At 46.0% G+C, this 21,110-nt stretch overlaps 1 protein-coding gene and 1 long non-coding RNA gene across 2 annotated transcripts in view; both read right to left on the bottom strand.

Moving 5' to 3' along the window:
* Positions 1-470: 470 nt before the first annotated feature.
* Positions 471-1,408, bottom strand: LOC142897436 (uncharacterized). Its single transcript, XR_012928455.1, has 3 exons — positions 1,170-1,408; positions 691-779; positions 471-574 (listed from the first exon to the last, which is right to left on the bottom strand). It is a non-coding gene; the product is annotated as an uncharacterized LOC142897436 (long non-coding RNA).
* A 1,638-nt stretch (positions 1,409-3,046) lies between these two features.
* The window catches only part of cps1 (carbamoyl-phosphate synthase 1, mitochondrial), a 34,955-nt gene continuing 16,891 nt past the window's right edge, over positions 3,047-21,110 (bottom strand). The window contains exons 23-38 of the mRNA XM_076040024.1: positions 20,877-20,942; positions 20,656-20,719; positions 20,132-20,313; positions 17,806-18,000; positions 17,334-17,401; positions 14,816-14,891; positions 12,092-12,169; positions 10,707-10,814; positions 10,439-10,528; positions 9,991-10,161; positions 6,782-6,856; positions 6,574-6,672; positions 5,297-5,356; positions 5,071-5,183; positions 3,773-3,902; positions 3,047-3,635 (exon numbers count right to left, since the gene is read on the bottom strand). Of these exons, the coding sequence (XP_075896139.1) occupies positions 3,522-3,635; positions 3,773-3,902; positions 5,071-5,183; positions 5,297-5,356; positions 6,574-6,672; positions 6,782-6,856; positions 9,991-10,161; positions 10,439-10,528; positions 10,707-10,814; positions 12,092-12,169; positions 14,816-14,891; positions 17,334-17,401; positions 17,806-18,000; positions 20,132-20,313; positions 20,656-20,719; positions 20,877-20,942 (1,689 nt within the window). The 3' untranslated portion in view covers positions 3,047-3,521. The remainder of the gene's footprint in view (positions 3,636-3,772; positions 3,903-5,070; positions 5,184-5,296; positions 5,357-6,573; positions 6,673-6,781; positions 6,857-9,990; positions 10,162-10,438; positions 10,529-10,706; positions 10,815-12,091; positions 12,170-14,815; positions 14,892-17,333; positions 17,402-17,805; positions 18,001-20,131; positions 20,314-20,655; positions 20,720-20,876; positions 20,943-21,110) is intronic.

Raw genomic sequence — 21,110 nt, 5'->3', positions numbered from 1 at the left:
TTGGAGTGATGGCAAAATCCAGAATACTCAGTTGATATTTGACAGTGACGGAAACTTTTGTTTTCCTTTATGTGAGATGGGTACCTTGTGAAGGAAAAGTCTGATGCAATCTTTATGCATGGTTTTGCAGTACTCACCAGTAAATGGCAACTTACTGATACAAATTGGCCCACTGGCTGATTCAGACCAAAGATGGAGTGATTAATAAGTGTAATTCTATAATGAACAAGTAGTTACCGCTGGACAATCCCAGGGAATTCCAGTCAGCTGAGGCTACTGACGCAGCAGCAGCTGAAAGATTCATATCTGACTTATTACCTACATGTGAAGAAAGCCAGAATCGAGTCTGACAAAATCCAGTTCATGCGCATATTGCAGCTCTCACATATTCACGTTGCAATCGGCCCCATTCAGAAGGCAACAATCAGAGATCAACGTGGCACAGTTCTTCAAGAGTGTAACCTCTAATCTTACCTGGAGATCTGCCTGCGTCTTACTTCCTCCTTGCACAGCGTCGTCTCACTCTCGATCTAAGACCCCCGCGCACCCCGAGAGGATTCACAGACGGGCTCGCCTAGAAGAGAGCATCGGGTTTTCAAAAAAAAAACAGACACGAGGTTAAATTTATCAACAGTACACTTTAATCAAAGTGGGATTTGCAGCCATACTGTGCAAGACACCAGAGTGTACCTGGGAGTTATCCACTGTTAGGGAACACAACAGGCAGCCCTGTTGCCTGGTTACTGTGTCTGCAGCGTGATGCCGGCGGCCTTCGCCTGCTGAGGTAGAATTAGCTCAATTTAACCGGATTTGAGGCTTTGCTTCTGCAGACTTTGAGGTCCTGTGTCTCTAAGACATAACTCAAGAAATGCAGGAAAGAAGGATTTTTTTTTTTTTAAACAAAGGTTGAATTCATATTGGAGCTGTCATGGATGTGGGGAGTCGTGCATACCTACATTTCTGACAACTCACCCAATTAAAAGCAGGGTATAAAACAAGGGTGAGCAATTAATTGAGGACTGCACCGATAACACATACACACATACACACATACAGTACATAGAAACATACATATAGTACATGCATACATACATACACATATATGAATATATCTCTATATAAATATAATGTGAAATTGTTGTTGTCAACTTGTCTAAACGTGTATTTACCTCTGTGAACAAGTCGCTCCCAGTGGTTGTCCCTGTCATTGACTGCATTTCTGCTAGCTCCTCCGTGGTGTGAAAGTCTGCAGCTATCCCACCAAAAGAAGATGAGTAGCTAGGCGGTGTCACGTAGGTGGCAGCTCGCACAACCAAAGCCAAAGAAAAACAGTCAAAGTCGGCAGTCATGTTCTTCAGCTGAAGCTCCCGAGTTTCCAGGGATGTCCTCGACCCGCCTCGCCGCAACACGTCGTTCACGGCACGCTCTTGAATGCTCCCTCTTTCTCGGGACACATGAGTGCAACCGAGTCTAATAAGCTCTCCTTGATGAACTCTCTATCAGAAAACTTTTTTTGGGGGGGGGGCGATTTGGTGAGAAAGTTGGGCTTGCAGTTTTGTTGGCGACGCATTAGACTCAGCCACCTGTGTGCCACAAATTAAGCAAACAGCTTTGCCTTTGATTAAGAGAAGTACTCGTCTTGTTGAAAACACGGCACTCGTTAGCAACCTTTCTTCACTTGGCGTGAGCTGGTGACATATTACCATAACCTGCAAGCGTCACTCTTCGCTGTTCACCTTTCACTACACACACACACACACACACACACACACACACACACACACACACACACACACACACACACACACACACACACACACGTGTCCATACGGATGTAAAGACGAACGAAACGCTTTTCAAAATAAAAGCAACATAGTTGCATGCACGCCATAAATGTTTTAAACAGCCTGCACGTTGGATGTGGCCCGTGGTGGGCCACAATTTGCCCAGGTCTTGTATAACCTGTCGCGCAACACAATATGACAGACAGACAGACAGACAGACAGACAGACCTTCAAACCGTCAGCTCCCTTTGATTATAACCTATACTAAATGTGTTTTGCTGAATCAAACGGTGCCATAGCAAAATACATTTGTGACTCAACTTAAAAGATAAGTTAGCAGCAGAGGTCAAAGGCCGAGGAGGGAGGAGTTTGTTTATTAATGTTATTTTTCACCTTTAAATAAAATGTTAACTTTATTTGGATGGATCAAGTTATGAAGGACCAATGTTTACAGTAGTCAGTGTGACAATAAAGACAAAACAGAAGACATTTTGAAAAATCCCATTATGATAAAAATAACCTGGCTCTTAATCTCCATTAGTTACAGGCTTATACGTGACAAAAAAAGGTAAATAAGGTTCATGACATTGGTCTTGCAGCTGCAAAACAAATCTGTTTAAGACTACATGCTTTGCATAAAAAAAGCAGGTGTGCTCATAGTTGTAGTCATTTATTTTTCAGTGCTCTATTTACTTCATATCACTAGCTCACTCTGCAGTCCTCCGCATGCAGACTAAGTGCATCTTTGGTGGAGTTTCTGGGCAGCATCTTAATAACAGAACAAATTCCTGAATTTCTCACAACTCATCTTCATGTTAAAAAACTATTTCTTGTCTGGAATAATTTTCTTAGAACATTGTGTTGTGCGCTGTGGACAAAAAAAGACAAGGGCAAATTTTCTTCATGGCATCTGATTTTTTTATTAGCACTTTTTGAATGTTCATGTTCCTATTATATCAATTGCTATCAGAAATACCACCATTTCACACTTACGTACAGTATTTTTCCAATTTGAAAAATGTTTTTACGTAGAGGCTCGTCACATAGTCTTCATCAGTTATGACGAGTTAATTGTTTTATTTCAGACAAAAATAGACAAGAGGGAAACTTTGTTTGATAAATAGTATGGAAAATGTTTTTACATCGATAAAAAACTAAATAGTCGCGTATTTTAATCGTATATTATTGCATTTATTATGCACATTATTAGATTGAAAACAAAAGCTTTTACTTGTTTTTTTTTTTTATTATTATTTTCTGAACAGAGTGCAAAGCAAAAGCCTGGAAAAACAGAGAAAAAGAAACCACTGATGACAGACACCATCTTGACTGGAAATCTCAGTAAATACCTTGTCTTTCTTCAAAGCTTTAAAGATTAGCGGAGAAGCCACCGGTAAAATTTACTCTCCAATTAAGGAGCTGGAAAGATAACCCGCCGGTGCCACTTTGCACCCAGGAGGTGGCAGCTGCGGCAGCCAGTCTGTCCACAGTTTAAGGCCAGATTTGCCAAAGAGGTGCGGCAGCCGTAAAGTGATACTCTGAGCGGGTCCAGGCATATGCAGGAGATTGTCTGCAGCGCTTGAAAACTTTCCGTTCATGTGGTGGAGATCAGCTGAAGCTGCTGGTGGTATCCCCCACACAGTCCGCTCTATTATGTAATATGTAAAAAATTCCCAATAACCGCCTTTGGTAAGCTGTTAACTTCTCTTCTGGTGTCGCAGTTTTCGGGAGAAAACATTAGCTCTTCTGGCTGGCCTGTCTCTGCTGGTCGTCTTTCTGCCGGTAGTGGAAGAGGCTGGAGGTGTCGAGCTCGCCGGCATGACGAACAGCTTCTGCAAACAACTTTACCACCTGGAGCACAAGACATTTACGGCCTGTTTAATTTCAACGCAGCGCGACAAAACAAGGCATTGCAATTCCAAGAATTGACCAACATGAAAGGTTTGGTGCCATACTGAGAAAAAAGTTCCACATTGATCTTCACTGACCTGGTAATTGGTGAGGAGGGGAACGCCGTAATCCACAGCCATTCTGCGAATGGCAAAATTGTCCTTCAGGTGGCGAGTGTTGTTGTTGGGCAGGTTGACCACCAGGTCTATGTGACCCTTGCCGATCAGTCTAGAAATACAGAGGACAGAAATGTTGAAGAAATGCTGTTTGAAGTCATAACTTTTAGATAAGTATTCATGATTTTAAAGCACAATATTTGTTTTAAAAGAGTCTCATTCAATAAGACATATAAGATTTAAATGTTCTGAAAAAGTCAAATAGAATGCACTGAACTTCTACAAGCTATTTTATGAGACTTTTTGCTGTTGAGAATTTTTTTTTAAATGGGGGCTTTAAAAAAATAAATTGTGTAAAACCTCAAAGAATCATTATTGACAGAGTTCTGAGTTTTCTCGCTCTGCAGAAAGACGCCCTGTCTGGGTTTTTTCTTCCTAATATTCCGGGCTTTCACAGAGAAACCCATGCTAGGCTGACTTCAAAAAGATTTGTTTTTTAAATGAATGTAACATTTAAAGAGTTGGCCTCAAAATTACCTTGTGCATTCGATACCAGACAGCCGCGCATGTGTCGAGTCCTACCAAATTCCTTTTACATCCTCTCCTTTGCCAGCTCATTTACAAACATATGGTCCAGATGGTTTCATTGCACCGCAATCATAACTTGTTTGTGGAATCATTACCTAAAAAAAAAAAAGCTACACTTGCACTGCAAGAATTATGGAATGACGCTGCAATGTTTAAAAGAAAGGAGGCCGGGGGGGGGGGCGTGACTGGCATCAAAACCAAGTTATTTCTTTCAAGAGCAAAAGGGAGAAAGGCAGTCAGCTTGACAAGTAATCAAAATATAATGATGTCTAAGAAGGGTGTGATTTTTACCAGCCAGTGGAAAACTCTAATATTTCGGCTGCTTTTTTTTTTGTGGAAACTTCATTTGGCATCTCTTTGACATAAGACAGTCCTCATTTTCCCTGTCTCAGCCTCAATTCTGAGGCTACAACAATGACTCCAGACTTCTGAGTCTGATATATCTTCTTTGATCTTGTTGGAACATTACCAAGATAATGAGAGGGCCGTGCCCTCAGATCTTCAGGCCGTATCCGATGAGATATTGATAAGCCCCCCCCCCCCTATTTTGATTCTAATGAGAGGTCAATTTGTGTGGAAGCTGAGCCTCGCCAAAGAAAACCACGAGCATGTCTGAGAATCACTGGCTGAGCAGCTATAGCTCAGTCAGACCTTAAACACACAATCGGCTCTGTAAGGAACACTTTCCCAACCTCTTAATACTGGGCAAACTGGTGTCTCCTTCCTTCTGAGAGGGCCAAGCAACCGGCGTGGCGGGCACATCGTTGGCACACAGCCAGGCAGACGTGGCTTCGGTGGCATAGAGCTTCGCCGCCGAGCCGGGGGAAGAAACAGGAGAGCAGATACATTGTATTAGAGGAGGGAAGAAGGAAATACAGTACGTCTGCTGTGTGGGCTCCATCGTCGTCAGACTCTCACCTTGAATCCTTCCTCTTTCAGCTGGTGGGCCGTGGCGAGGAAATTGGGTCGGAACGAATGCTGGGATAATGGGAGGGGAGCAGAGTGTTTGCTTTAAAATTCCCCCCTTTTTTCAAATCATTATTGAGAGCGTTAAATCAGGGCGCCTCCGGCACGCCGGCAATTAACGGTAAAGAGCTTCTGCTGGATGGAAATACTTTACATGTGGTGACAATTACAGGGGACACATTTATAGTCATACCCATGACTGTATTGATGTATTTCCGCAGGCATACGTAGTCATTAGCGGTGACAGATACATATATGTCTCGCAAGAATGCTTTTGATGTGGGTCTGGGCCGTTTACATGATGATGCTTCTTCCTCAACTTTGGTCTGACTGAGTTGTGACAGTTTGTGCATTCAGCGTGACAACCGCTGAGTGTGTGTGCGTGTGTGTGTGTGTGTGTGTGTGTGTGTGCGTGTGTTATAGCTCAGGCTGAATATTTTTCCACCTTCCCAAGAAAAAATCTAGATGCATTTTAAGTGGGGGGGAAAAAACCCTCCACCGTCTGTTCAAACATTTCAGCTCAGAAAAAGTCTCAATAAAAAGAAAGAAAAAAACGAAACAAAACAAAACCCATGACATCGGAATATGCGTGACCTGCGACCATATTATCTATTCTGTTTTAATGTTTACCCTGTGGGCTGACCTTCCCATCAGTTCACATCTCCTGCTTATCTGGCAGTTGATTTTGTCAGAGAACTTCTAGACTGGTTTGGAGTAAATTCTGCTGCGTCTATGGCCAAGAAAAATATTTCTAAGTATTTCTTTACCCCATCAGAGACTTTTAACACTTCGCTCTCGTTAATATTCCCCCCGCCCCCCGCAATTTTTCATTTTATGCGAGTAGCTTTCACCTTCATGAGGTTGTAATTTCCCCTTTAAGGAGACATTTTGAGGAAATTATCACACTAATGCGAACATTTTCCAACTCATAAGAGGAGTGACTGGACTCGGGACCAGGTTTTTCCAACGCAATCACACAAACCAAGGCGTATCAGCCACTCTGGACCATTTGTAGAGCTGCGGACCTTTGAGTCGCTCTTTTTTACTGAGAGTCGTAAGAATCAAGGTGGGAACGTGTGTGAAACATCAGGGGGTCCATCGTTTTGGCGTGGCATGAAGCCGATGGGCCTTAAAGATTTAAGCCATCTGTTCCTAAGGAGCAGGACGCAGCGGAAGGAAACAGGAGGGAAACAGGAGGCACGTGGAATTCCAGATGGCTGTACTTCTACCTGAATCCCGATCAGGATGCCCTTCTGCGGTAGCTTGAAGCCTGTGGAGAGCATGGCCTTCAGGAAGGCTGTGTAAATGTTTGGTCCAAAACAAGCCACCTTCAAGAAAGCACAGACACAGACACACGCTTGAAACGTGCAACTGTACGTTTAAATCAGATGGCAGGGTGGAAAAAAGTACATTACAATATGTTTTCTGCGGGCTTACCTCTCCAGTAGAGGCCATCTCACAGCGAAGCACTGGGTCTGCGTCCCTCAGCCGGGGCCAGGAGAACATTGGAGCCTGGTGAAAAACAGAAACGCAGAGGTGTGATTTGATGCCACCTGCTTGGACGCAACCACCGCATCACTGCGAAAACGATGTCCAGCTGCAAACCGGCCGCCAAGAGTCACTGCGTCTTGATCACTCGCATCAGGTTGAATGAATGCAGCAGATGGTGCATGACGACCACGACAGGGACGATTTGCTGGCATCCAAAAGACCCGTCAGGTTGTGACAGAAAGGAATTAGTGAGGAGTAGTGAGAAGCGAAAAACATCCTTATAAATGGATCGATCAAATAAAGAGTCATTTTATAGCAGTGCTGCCACCGTGAGGTAAGAAAACAGTTTACGATGAAAAAAATAACTTAAAAAAAAAAACGACAACCAGAGAACGAAGCCTCAGGCAAATGAAATATAAGCAGACAGAAAAACGGGGGATGGGGGGAAGAAAGATGCACCTGTTTGACAAATAAAACCCACTGAGAATGTAAAACGTGTTTTTATTTACACTTATTTATAAAAGAGAAAGAGGAAATAAATGGTCTAAAAGTCTTACGAGAGAAATAACCCAAAAAACATTAAACTTCTGACTTGAAGGCATTAAAAATGAAACAAAAAAGAGGCAAATGGAAAAAGAGGCTGGAGTGAGTGCGGGAGGGAATAAAAGACTGATTGAAAACTGTGAAACAAGAACAAAAGACAACAGCTACTGGTTATTTCATTAAAAAAAAACAAAAAAACGGCAGGGTGCATCATGGGAAGCAATTTCTATTTCTCCAAAAGCAGGTGGAACCTCGTTACCTTGATAAGAGGGAAAAAGAGAGACAGAGAGGAAAGCTGAGGCTTTATGTGGTTCATGTGTTCACACACACACGCAGTCGGGCCACTAGGGGGGATTCATCCTTGAATTGGGCTATCTAATCAGGCAAATATAATGTTGGCATACTAATGCAGGGAGGGATGGCGGGAAGGGACTACAGAAGGTTGGGGGGGGGGGGGGGGGGGGGGGCAGCGTCGCTTATCGAGGTCCTTGTTCAAAGAGTCTGAGAAAGACGAAGGAGTGCACGGAGATATAAAGGCCGGGCAGCCAGCAAGAAGCGCACGGAGGGGAAGACGCACAGAGGTGGAAGGGGAAGGTTGTGCCATGAATGAAAAGGTACAAAGTGACACAGGTGGGTCCCAGAGTCTGAAAGGATGGACTATATACACTTCTAATGAGTCGGTTTTGCTAAAAAAAAAAAAAAAAAAAAAAAAATAGCAATATAAAGGGAGGAAAGGTCGACAATGTCACAAAAATCCAGCGCGGATGAAAAAACACGACATCTTGAAAACCTCCGTGTCCTCCGCTCCCGACGCGCACGTCTGAGACGGAACATTTGCGACTGTCACACAGAAACACGAGTTCGGCAAACCGCAGAACTCCTACAACACAGACACACACACGCACCTCGCCACACCCACCCAATCACACACACACCAACCGCCCACGACTGAGAGCCGGTAAAGTGGCGGAGCTCCGCGACGCAAACAATGTTATCTCGGGCCGCCAGCTGAGCTCCAGCGGAAGGAAAGAAGAGAAATGAACAAACTAACATTTCGCACGGCCGCATTGTTGCCGCTCGCCGTTTGTTCTTGTCGAGGGAGGGAGCGAGTCCCGCTCGGCAGGAAGCAAAGAGCCGCGTTTGCACGTTTTTAATTAGGAGGAGCACCGTCTTTTTTTTTCTTCGCTAATAGACGGTCGGCATCACAGCGAAACGTTCAAGAGACTTAGAACGTCATTTTTTTTCAAAAATGGTACAGATGTGCCAACAAGGCTCATCTGCAGAGATGAATCAGAATATTTCTGGTGCTACTATTCTCCGAGGAGACGAGATGAGTTACTGCAAGTTCTTGTTCCAAGCCCAACACTGAGTTCACAACTAGGACAGCCACCGTAATGGCCATTTCAAATAGAGTGTTAAAAAAAAATTGGACGTTTGATGCTTGGTTGTTCACACATTGCACAATTGAAGCCAAAACATTTCAAATTTGTTTGCAATTCGAGCTCCTCCCGGGCTGCACATCCTCTTCCTCATAAATCCAACGTCGACGTTGTTCCCGGGAGTTTTTAAAAATGGAGACACAAACGACACAAGGGGGACTTGTTAGCGAAAGGAGACGTGGAGCAAAGAGAGAGAGAGAGAGAGAGAGACATAGAGGAGGGCGAGGGACGATGAATGGCGGCGGCCGCTTTGGTGGGCGATGACTTGCACCTTGTAAGTGACACAAAGCGGACGGAGAGGACGGCGGCTGAGATGACGGAGAGTAATTTCACACTCGACAATGTGTCCACAGAAGGAGCTCTGATCGAACCAGCCGGCAGCCTCGGCGTGCCCGACACTTGAACTTCTCCATTCAGCCGCCGTCACGTCTCGCCGTGGCCGTTTCACCGCGGCTCCACGCCCGGAACGCAGGTGACACAGGGAAGTCTCCGTGTCCGGCGCTTGGAGGAACGGCAGCTCTGATTGATATCCCTCGGCGCCGTGCAGGATGGAAAATTTAGAACTTTAGGCGGTTGGGTGAGAGTCGGGGGAGGGGGGGGGATTAGCGCTGCGTGATAGGCTCTCAACCGCTGCCGTTATTACGACGACTCTGTTGCAATTTGAGGGAGGAATGAGTTTTAAGGGGGGTAAAAAAGAAGTAGTAGAAGAAGAAGAAAAACAGGTGGTGATGTATCAACTCTGTTACTCCCGACCTCCCGACCTCCCGAGTGGCAAAGCACTCGCTGCCTTTGCTTGGAAAATATGGTGTAATGTAGCTCAGAACAGCAGTTTTTCTGCAGCTACTGTACATGTGGTGCGATGACAATAAAGGCTATTCTATTCTATTCTATTCTAATAGGAATTATGAATGAAACGAGTTGGTACGACAATAAGATACACTATGATGCAGACGATATTATTTAAAAATTGGAAGAAAAAAAAAAACGACAACATACTATGATTTAAGTGAAACATAGGAACGTTAATCATCATAACTTGTAAAATTATAATCAAACAATATCCGACTCAAAAGTGAGGTAGATTTGATTAAAATGATGCTACTTGCACAATTTCTACTTAGCGACGCGGTGCCTGACAATGACAGAACTCTGTTCCTGGCTGATGATTCTCACCTTGATGCCGACAAAGTCGATGGGAATGATGGGTTTCTCCAGCGAGGGCAGGTTGGTCTCGTCCAGCGGCTCCCCCACCATCACTTTGGTCGCCACGTTGATGAAGTCCACGCCGATCGTTTTCGACACAAAGGGGAAGGAACGCGACGCTCGCAGGTTGCACTCGATCACCTGGAGGGGCAACAAAAACAAGGAAGAGCAAGAAAAGAAAAATACAACAAGTCAGTAATGCACACGGCGAAGAGCATTTGCATGACATGGCCGCATCATCTCCTGCACGTTAAACCATGAATATCACAGCAGCAGTGAGCGCAAGGCCCGTCAAACATCTTCTGATCATTTCCAAACATTAAACAATTTTAAACCGAGTTTAAAAGAGAATTTAGCGCAGCCAAGCATGAAACCGGCCGTCTGGTATTCAGCCGCGTCACGAGGAAATATTACCTACCATGACATCATTGCCCTTAACCAGAAACTGAGTGTTAAAGGGTCCCGAGATTTCAAAAGCTTGCGCGATTTTTCTGGTGGCAATCTTGACCTTGAGGTTGAGGGTGGAGAGGGAGGGGGGGGGGAAGAGATGGACAGAACATGCATAACGCATCAAAAGACACAGGAAGTTGTTATTAGCAGACACGCAATTCATCTTCGACAAGGGTGATGGGAGGTGTTCTATTGGCGACGGAGCAGCAACTCGGACATGACTGCCAGCAACCGACCTTCTCTAGCGCCCCCTGGCTGATAGTCTGGGTTGGCAGCATGAGAGTGGCGTCCCCGGAGTGCACCCCGGCGTCCTCCACATGCTCGGTGATGGCGTGGACCAGAACCTGGACGGGCGGACAGACGGACAAACTGGGATGACTTCACACATGGAGATCAGAGCTCGGAGATGAACGACAGAAACTCCTCCGTCGGGGGGGGGCACTTGCTCTGCACTCTTCGGCCTCCGATTAGAATTGTACAGACTTCGAGACAGATGGGTCGCCAGAAATGTTTACGTGTATTTAAAAATGCAGCGTCCACAAGTGCGTTAGGAGAGCCGAGCCGCCGGGCACAGTCGGAAGAACCAAGGCGACGCTTATCGGGAACCCGGTCAGGACGCAGAGGCTGCATTCGCTGCCTCGACTTACTGAGAGACAATGTGTGTCGATAAGGAGCGTCAAAAGAATAAACTCTGACATTCACCCGCGAGGGAAGGAGATTTTTATCACAGAAACTCCGGTTTTGTGCACTAGTGTGTGTGTGAGCGTGCGTAAATGAGTTGCCGTGTCATTAGCTCATTTAAACTGCTGCTAACCACAACATTCATTAGCACTTCAGATAGAGCCTGTAATTAATACGTATTATCTGACTTTTCCACTTACCCACGCACGCACGCACGCACGCACGCATACACACACACAGACACACGCACGCACGCACACACACACGCACGCAAGCTGGCCAGGAATAATGAGGCCTGTTTCGTATTCAATGAATGGACAGCTTGTTAATGTGATACTGAAGATAATGGAGGAGCTGCATTCAGGGGAAGCGGGGAGGGAAAATCTACCGTACAACTGGAGAGAACACGTTCACGCCGACACCCTTGAAATGACTCCCACAGCCTAAACAAAAGAAAAAGCGGAACGAAGCGCGCGCAGGGCAAGTTCTCCGAAGGTCGGTGAACTGTGGAATTGTGGAGTTAAACGTTCGGAGCTCCAAAGTAAAATAAGTTGGGAAGAAGTTTGAGGGGCTCAATGATCTCCATGACAAAATGCAAAGACTGTGAAAGCATTTTTATATTGGCTCATCGTCGAGGGCAAGTACGGTTAGCATTTTTTCTGTCTTTGTGTTTTGTTTTTTTTTCGGCATTCACAGATCTATTTTTGTTCTATTTAGTTTTGCACTGACTGATGAGGCGAACTGTCACATATTTTGTGAGAAAATATGGTGCTTCCTCCTTGAAAGTACCGAGATATTTTTCTATTTATCTCAGTACAAACAACATTTGTTTTATTTTATATAAACGATCCACAAGAGGAAAACTGATCTTATCTGAAATGAAAAATTCAGGGACTGTCACACTGGAGGGGGGGGGGGGGTAATTCAACGCGCTTCTCACCCTGCCATCCTTGGCAACGGCGTCCACCTCCACCTCCCGTGCACCGCGGATGAACTTGGTGATGACCACTGGATGCTCCTGCAGCGAGGACGGCAGAGGGGTTATTCTACAAGCGAGTCAGAAGAAGAAAAAAAAAACAGGCTGCTGCCGCGTGCGCGAGCACAGCAAGTTCACATTTCAGATTGAGATGCATTTGGTTCCGAACTTCCCAAAAAGGTTTGGTGTGAGATGAATCACCGAGTTGAAATTGAACATTCAGTGAGGGTCTGTCTTGCGTAGCAGAGGACCTTCTTTTTTTCCAGACATGGTAAACAGCGAACAGGTTAGAGTGTTTTTTGTCTTTCTAAATCAGTCTGCATTTTCAAACATTTGCTCGGGGGGGGGGGGTAAATAATGAATCACTTCAGAAGCTCAACCACATCATCATAAGCCTTCTTCATAAGATTTTCAAGAAAACCCCTGCTGATGCCTGTGATTACTGACTTCTAAAAGCCATTAACTGACAACAACCAAAAACGATGATTAATACTTTTTTTCTTCTGATGACACCGACACTTGTCACAGTTTGCAACAAAATATATATTCAATGTTTGGCACCTGCAGTCCTGGGATGAAAACGCTGCCTTCGCCAATCTGCTCATCCCAACCCCTGTTGGCGACTATCATTAGGCAGTTGTCAATTACAGGTTGGAGGGGGGGGATACACTTTTTAACTTGATGTATCACACCTCTTCTGGGCAGTATTTCACAAGGCACTCAAAGCCGCCAAGGATGCAGGGAGGTGTCGAGATGACAAGAAACACATTTTTTGCGTTCGTTTTGGTGTAACTGGATGTTGGTATCTGATCCCTGCGTGTTTATTTGTTAATTCAGGGATGCTTATTAGTTTTCACCACACAATGATTTTTCCGGTGGTACACACACTTTGTGTGACGTTGAGCTGTGCAGCTTGCCGCAATCTGTGGCGCTCATCCTTGCGCCGACGCCCACGTGGCATCCCTGACGATATTCAGTGCAACTGCACTCCCACTTGCCAGACATAAGCCAACACCCATATGTTTCCCATACATATGCAAGTGAAGCTCATCGCCGCATCGGCGCTGCCACGGACTCAGTGTTAAATACACTCACCGGTCGCTTTACTTGGTAGAAATTTTCTATTGCTTGATTTTTGATGCAAATAGCAAATCAGCCAATCAGACGCCGGCAACTTAAGGGCTGTAGAAGTGGTGATGGCGACTTGCTGAAGCGTCAGAATGGGTCGCAGGGGGATCGAAGTGACTTTTGCGGATGGTGATGAGCTGCAGGTCTGAGCATTTTCTCAACCTCCTGCTGATCGACTGGGATTTTCAACCACATTTCGACCAGAGAAAAAAGAGAAACTATCCAGCGAGGAGCATCTGTGTGGAGGAAAAACACCTTGTCGACGTCAGGGGTCAGAGGTCAGAATGGGCCAACCGGTCACTAATCACTGGTTTATAATCAAAACCTGCAGAGTGGCAACCCCACACGCATGTCAAACCGCGGAATGAATTCCACTTAGTTTCCGTTAAAGCTGGAGATGATTCGTCGGTGACTCCTGCCACACGTGTCCTCCCACCTGCCGACAATCGCGGCGACCGCTGCTTTGCGGCGGCAGCTGCTCTCCGGCGTCGCACGTTGAACGGCAAGCTGACCTTAATTCACGCACGCCTCTCGCGTCGGCCCGGTCCTCCAAGCGCTTTAACACATCCGGCAGCATCAATTCACATGTTCACACTCATCTGAGGTGCCGCTCGCTCGTTCGCGACCGACCAGCGGCAACCAAATAAACACACACAGCGGCGAGGATTTGCCTTTGAGGAAATCTGTGATTTGCCACGGTCTGAGAGAAGGAGGTGCGTGATAAAAAAAAAAAAAAAAAGGTGTGGAAAGACAGGTGATGAGTATTTTAGGATCATATTACGACCCGGTCGAATTACACAGAGGTATTTAAAGACAAAATGTGTGTCACCTCTGAGCTTGAATAAAAAGCATACTGCAGACAAATGAACACCTGTTTATTCACCGTGTACGCCGATTTGCCCTCGGCGGTGTTGCCAGTATAGCAATCAAAAATAAAATGCAAGTGAGATGAGTGGGTTGTATGAGATCCACGCTGTGGATTACGGTGGCGTGATTCGGCCTTGCACGATGTCCCGCTCCTTACGGAAATATGAAGGCTTATTATTAGCAAATAAAACACAATAGTGGTTTCTTTATACAGCTAAAATATCACTGGAGCCAAGCAGATTTTACCTACTGGGCTTTTAAGTGCATAATACTAAGAAGACAACCATTACTGCAAACACTGCATTCAGTGTGTGCTTCTTTTTTTTTTTTTGGATCACTGGAATGGCCCTTATTAAATCTGTGCGGGGCACAAATTAATAATCCCCGGAAACCTGTTGGACAAGCGTGAACAGGTTTGCTTCGGTTCTCTGCTCCTCGCCTCCAGGTACGGGGCCCGAGTGAAGTGACCAGCTGGCCCCCCCGACGCCGCCTGGGTGTCGAAGCAGAAATGCAAACACGACACTCGCCACCAGGGCAGCCAGCTGGTGGCGTTGGTTAATTGAAAGCAGAGGGGAAAAAAAGACAGAGTGCATGTGTGTGTGTGTGTGTGTGTGTGTGTGTGTGTGTGTGTGTAGTCCGATGGGATTTACATGACCAGTGACACAGCCACAAGCAGGAGGGGCAGGAGCTCACCTGGGACACCTGAGTGGCCTCCTCCAGGAAGCGCTTCATCTCCTCCTCACCGTACGCGACGTTCATGGCAGAGCCACTAGGAGGAGAGGGTGAGCGAGAGAGAGAGAGAGAGAGAGAGAGAGAGAGAGAAAGGGGGGAAGTGAGTGAAGGAAGCAAAAGGCCACGCGAGAGAGAGAAAAGAGAGGCAGCCAAACAAGGGAGCAAGCGAGCTTCAAATGAACCTTCAAAAACACTCATTATCTCTCCCTTGCATCACCATCACCATCGGGAACAAGGTCTGGAGACAGTCAGAGCGGAGAAGAGGAGGAGGAGGAGGGGAAGGAAGAGGAGGAGGAGACGATGGAGAAGAACAGCTATTTAGGTCGGAAAGCACTCCCGGCTCTTGAAAACGAGTTCAGAACTTAGTCATTAAAAAACAACAGATTTGGGCGACTTTTGTTATGGTTGTTGTTTTTGATTCCAGACTGCCGGCTGAGCCTGTTTATGGAGAAGCAGGGCAGAGGAACGCCACTGGCTCGTCTCAGGTCTTAATGCGCTAGCCACCGTCTCCTCCTCTGGGGCAAACATATGTCCGGCTCCCGCTCGCACTGACTGCTGCTGCTGCTGCTGCTGCTGCCTCATTTCAGCACCAGCGACTCACATTTACATTCAGGCACATCGTCGGCTAGCGCGCCATCTGGTTTCTGCGTGAAACACATGGAAATGATGGAGGCGGTGGCGGAAGATTTTTTTTTTTTTTTGTGGGGAAAGGTGGTGGTGGTTGTGCTGATTCTTGCAAAGGCCACTCACTGTTTGCCTGGGTTTTCTGTCCTCCAGAAGAAAGCTCTGCTGGTTTCCTTGTCCCCACGGCAGATTCGGTTCAAAATCCTTCGTCTCAATCACAAAGCCCTCCACAACCAGGCCCCTCCCCTGCATAACCGACCTGCTGCAACGCCTCACTCCCTCCCTCCTACCTTCCTCCGATGCCAACGTCCTCTCTCCGCCACCCGTGACCGAGCGCCCAACGTGGAGGGAGCATTCTCAGCCCCCCCCCACCCTCAGACTGCACTGCACTGATTTGCATTCTTTTTAATCGCTCCTCAAAACCCACCTCGATACATTTGCTCACATTTCATGACGTTTTCTTTTGTGTTTCTCAGTTTTTATCCGATACTCCTTTGCAGTGTAACCGTATGAGGATGTTTTATCATGTAAAGTGTCTCTGAGTATCTTGAAAAGCGCTAAAAGAAATTATATTCCTCCTCCTCCAGCTCCATCTCCTCCTTTCTGGGTTGCTCTCTTCAGGGGTGGCCACAGCCAATCATCTGCCTCCATCCATAAACCTCCTCCTCCTTCTCCAACCTCCAACCTCACCATCGTTCTACCCTTCCGCCACCTCGGCCTGGCCTCTCACACAGCTATGTCCCTCTGCAGTGCTCCTTCCTGAGCCTGTCCATCCAGTCAGCTGGGAATGTTATAAACTCAACGGTAAGGTCACCGAAAAGAAAGGAAACTTTAAAGGATGTAAAGCTGGAACAGAGATAAAAGAAGGACAAAGTTTCCATATGTTTAGGCCTTGAATAGCTGTTTAAATCAAACCAAGGCAGGTTAACCTGGAACCCTGCAACATGGGACGGCTTATAAAAGAAAACTACTAATACTGCACAGCCCCCCCCCCAAAAAAACAAAATCGCCGCTGACGAGTAATCACGGTGCTGAGTGAATTATCCATTCACATGAAAGAATACAGTTCAATAGCAGGTTAAGAGAATCTCTTGTCAAGAGTGAATACAAAACGTATGCGAGGGTTCACCACTTCACGCTGCTGCATATGCATGAGTCTAATGAGGCAGAAACGGACAAGAGAGGAGGGCTGGTGCAAATGCGTAGGCAGCATTGGAAGATAAAGAAAAAAAGAAAAACCCACAAAATGGAACAAAAACAAAGCGGAGCGACAGACAAGCAAGCACCGCTGTGGACGCCTGCGTGGCGGCGAGTTTGGGCGTCACACTAATTTGGTGACACGCTCACTCACAGCAGCGGCCACCATGGAATTAGCGCCTCGCTGCTGAGCATCTCTGTGCACCTGAACAGCAGCAGTTTTCATCCAGGCTCTCACGCATATACAGGTCTTCATACTGTCACAACTGAAAACTGCCGGGGGTTTTAATCGTGACCCTGTGCACAACAGCCAGGAGTTTCTCACCATCATTCAGCTGATTTGTGGACTGAGCTTAAATCCGTGCGGAAACAACAAATGAAAGCCGTGTGAATGCTAGATATTGCATAAATAGAGGACGATCCTCTGTGACAGAATCGCGCTGTAAGGGGTCTGACTACGACATCTGCTGGACAAAAGTGTCACTGCAGACGGCGATGACAACGGAAATCCCAAGAACTGGTCAAAAGAATTGTCACTTCTCAACAAGTCCTACACGTTGTCATAAAATAGCATAACAAGTGCAACCGTACTTTAATTTGAAATGAATTAAAATGAATGCCAGCCAACTACCCTGGCATTCACACATTTCTGTCTCACCTTAGGACATAGGAGGGGCGCAGCAGGCAGGGGTATCCCACCTGGTTGGCGAAGGCAAAGGCGTCGTCCTTGATTGAATAGAAAAGAAAAGCACCGCAACACAACTTGAGTTGAGGACGTTGCTTTCACTTGTTGCAGTGTCTTGATGGGCCTAGAAATGTCAGATGATCAGTAGCTCGCAACACATGGACGCCCACATTTAAAAGTTTAGAGAAGGTCAAATGTTCAGTTAAAATGTCACTTTTGTAAAAGTTGCATCCAACTTCTTGTGATTTGAATATCAGAGTGCATTCTAAAGAGCCCAAAAATAAATCTAAAGCTTAAAAAACACCCATGAGACCAGCGGAACGCACTTTCAAAGAGCCAGCTTGAAGCTTTTTCACAAACACAGTAATCAGTTGTTTTATGTGCAGCGACAAGGCGCTCAAAATAGCTGGACCCAGCTCGAGGCCGACCATCGGTAATAACTCACCAAGGAGCTGAGGGCTCTCCACGGGGCCTGGGCCACCCCGAGGTCATCCAGGATCCTGGAGAAGACCGATCGCTCCTCGGCACGGTCGATCTGCAGGGGGCTGGTGCCCAGGATCTTCACCCCGTTCAGGTGCAGCGGGGCGGCCAGGTTGTTGGGGATCTGGCCGCCGACCGACACGATGCTGCCGGAGCAGCCCTGAGCGGGAAGACGGGACGGAGAGAGAGGGGAGGGAAATCAGAGGCAGCGGGGGAGCCGCTTTCAATTCTCAGCCTCGCGCCCGATCAGAACCAAACAGTTGATCTCTGCTGTGAAGCCGCGGGTTTTTGGTTATTAATGGGAGCACCGTGCAGCGGTTTTAATAAAAACACCTAAAACCTTCTCCGGTCTCGCTGATTCAAAGTGGTGAGGGGGGAGGAGGGGGTGCTGTTGCCATGGCAATGCCAAGTTGTGTCTCTTCATTATTCATGGGAGCCGCACTACCCGTCCCTGTCCAGGGTTTATCTCCATGCTCCAATACCATATTTGCCTCACACACACACACACACACACACACACACACACACACACACACATATATATATATATATATAGGAAACAACAGAGGTCTGTAGCTGTGTAGCAGGGAGAGAGGGATTGATGGCAATGTCATCACCCCAAACAAACAAACACTTAATCACGCTCAGATCCCATCGCAACTTTAACTGGATTACAATTCCTCTGCGGGGGCAGAAAAAAAAGCAGAAGTCAAAAAAAAAAAGATTCACAGTCACATCTGCGGAAAAATGCACCACCCGACATAAACGTACAGACACCGGTAATAAAGCAGGCGTTGGTGTGCGCATGATGCATTGAGTCCACTTGTGTGTGTGTGTGTGTGTGTGTGTGTGTGTGTGTGTGTGTGTGTGTGTGTGTGTGTGTGTGTGTGAGAAACGGCATTAAATACGGACACCAAGGTCAGGATTCATTAAATTCAATCATCGTTTCATTAAGTTTGTACAGGCGTGTTATCATTAACAGCCGAACTGCATGTGCTGTTGCTCCGCATGTTCTCATTAGGCAAGCGCAAATCAAGGTGACGTGTCTCCCGACCTCTGCGCGACCGGGAAGTCACTCGTCGTTGGCTGCGACGCTTTAATGACGCTTTTGTGCTAACTTTTGTTGGTAAACTTTAAAAACATACACACACAAAAAAAAAAAAAATTTTTTGGTTGCGTGTCACAGAGGACAAGATCAAGAACTAAACAGCGAGACGCACAAAGATTGAAAGGCGCTTACAGGATCATCATAGACGAGACTTGAAGCGCAGAGGTGCGCGACAAGATTACTCAGGCGCTGCGACGGGAAATAGGCTAAAAAGGGAAAAAAAAAAAGTGGGGATATTTTATTTTAGCTCCAAAAACTATTTAACAAGCGCGGCTGCCGGAGCTGCGGCAGTGGCAGAAAGGTCAGTAAAGCAGGGAAGCCTATTAAAAAACAGAGCACACACCTGTAACTACACCACCTCGGCCTCTTAAATCTTACACAAGCTCACGGCGCCACATAATAAATGTCCCAATTAGAAGTCATTCCCAGTTTTTATCACTTTCTCTCAGACAGAAAGTAGGGGGAAAAAAAATTTGTTGGACTTCATTTAATTGGCCATGACCAGAGAATGGGGCGCGGGGTGGGGGCAGCTTGAGCATTACAAGCTTCTGACTTTCTATGCAGGTTCATATATATAAAAATGAATCAACACTGAAGTTTTGAACATTGTGCTTCGCTGTATAATATTTCAAATATGACACTCTGAACGGGTCATATTTCCCCTTTACACCCTTTTGCACTAGACAAACTGTATGGGGAATCCATCATACTAAGTTATGGTCACACTCCTTATGTTGTCCTCCACTTCTCTGCAAAAAGAATAGTTCATAAAAACCCTTTGACAGCCAAATTCTTGTGAGATTATCTGTGGACGTCGCCGCATTATTCATGTTTTTCTCTTTAAAATTTCCACTTGGATTTTCTTGCGCTGACCTCTGCGGCGTGATTAATCTGCTGTTGTGATGATGATCATTGTTGGATTAAATATGCTAGGTGTCGCTGATCAATACAACTCTGCCCCTGAGTCCTGGGTTAATCGTAATGCAATATTTCAATCAAATTCCTCACATGAATATATGAGCAGTGATTACCATTTATATAACCTGTCAGTCTACCCGGCCCTGCCTCTCTAATGATGTATATGAATTTGCCGAGCATCGCAGAGAAGGTGGCGGGGGGGGGGGGGGGGGGGGTTCTTGGCTCGTGTATCGCGCGTTCTTTGCGTGCGCGCGTCCTGCCTGACCTCCTGCTGGGTGATGTCCAGGATGCGCTCCAAGGTCAGCTCCTCGAAGTAGAGGCGGTCACACTCGTCAAAGTCCGTGCTGACCGTCTCGGGGTTGTGGTTGACCACCACCGTCTTTTTGCCCATCTGCCTCAGCGCTCGGATGCCGGACACGGCGCACCAGTCGAACTCCACGCTGCTGCCTGGTGGTGGGAAAGTGGGGACGCAGCGGACGGATTGACTTACGCAGGAATCAAAGGGGAATTTGTTTCAGCGAATATTATTATATTTTTCCGTCTATATTTAATTTCCATGTGGACTTTAGATTTAGTCAATTTCCAGTTTATGCCTTCATTATTATGTATTCCCATTCATTCCAATGGAGAGGTTCCAACTTGCATATTCTCTATATTTGTGACAACAATATAATTATATAACACACAAAAAGAAGCAGAATTATTTTTGTGACATTATTACATTTAAATGACACTGAAATATTGTAATTTCTTTCAAAATAAAAGCTTATTGCCTGTTGCTTGACTCACCAATGTGATATGGTCCACAACCCAGGACCATGATTCCCTTGTCATCAAACTCCAAGTCGTGCTCCTGGTGATTGAATAAATGGACAAAGTCGTTGACATTGTCATTGAAGCGACACTTATTTTGCCGCAAAAAAAAGCACACATTTGAAATACTCTTTTTACTTTGACAGGATTTACATGAGAACCTATTTTCTTTTTAATGGTGAGCAGAGATCACTCACCTGACCGTGATAGGTGCAATACAAGTAGTTGGTCATGGCTGGATATTCCGCTGCCAGGGTGTCAATCTAAGAAGAGGCAGAGGTTAAAATGTGTCGCTAAATATGAAACAGCTCCCCTTTATTACCAGTGCGAAATCAATATATTCTTCTAGGAATTATTATTTGAGGAGAGTGAGCAAATGTCAAAACCTCAACCTTCATCCCCTGGCAACAGCCAGAACCATTTATATCCAT

The sequence above is a fragment of the Nelusetta ayraudi genome, unplaced genomic scaffold (assembly GCF_046127955.1).
Source record: "Nelusetta ayraudi isolate G7.1 ecotype Tasmania unplaced genomic scaffold, CSIRO-AGI_Nayr_v1 ptg000060l, whole genome shotgun sequence".
Classification (NCBI taxonomy): domain Eukaryota; kingdom Metazoa; phylum Chordata; class Actinopteri; order Tetraodontiformes; family Monacanthidae; genus Nelusetta; species Nelusetta ayraudi.
This window is presented reverse-complemented; position numbering and strand designations above follow the sequence as displayed.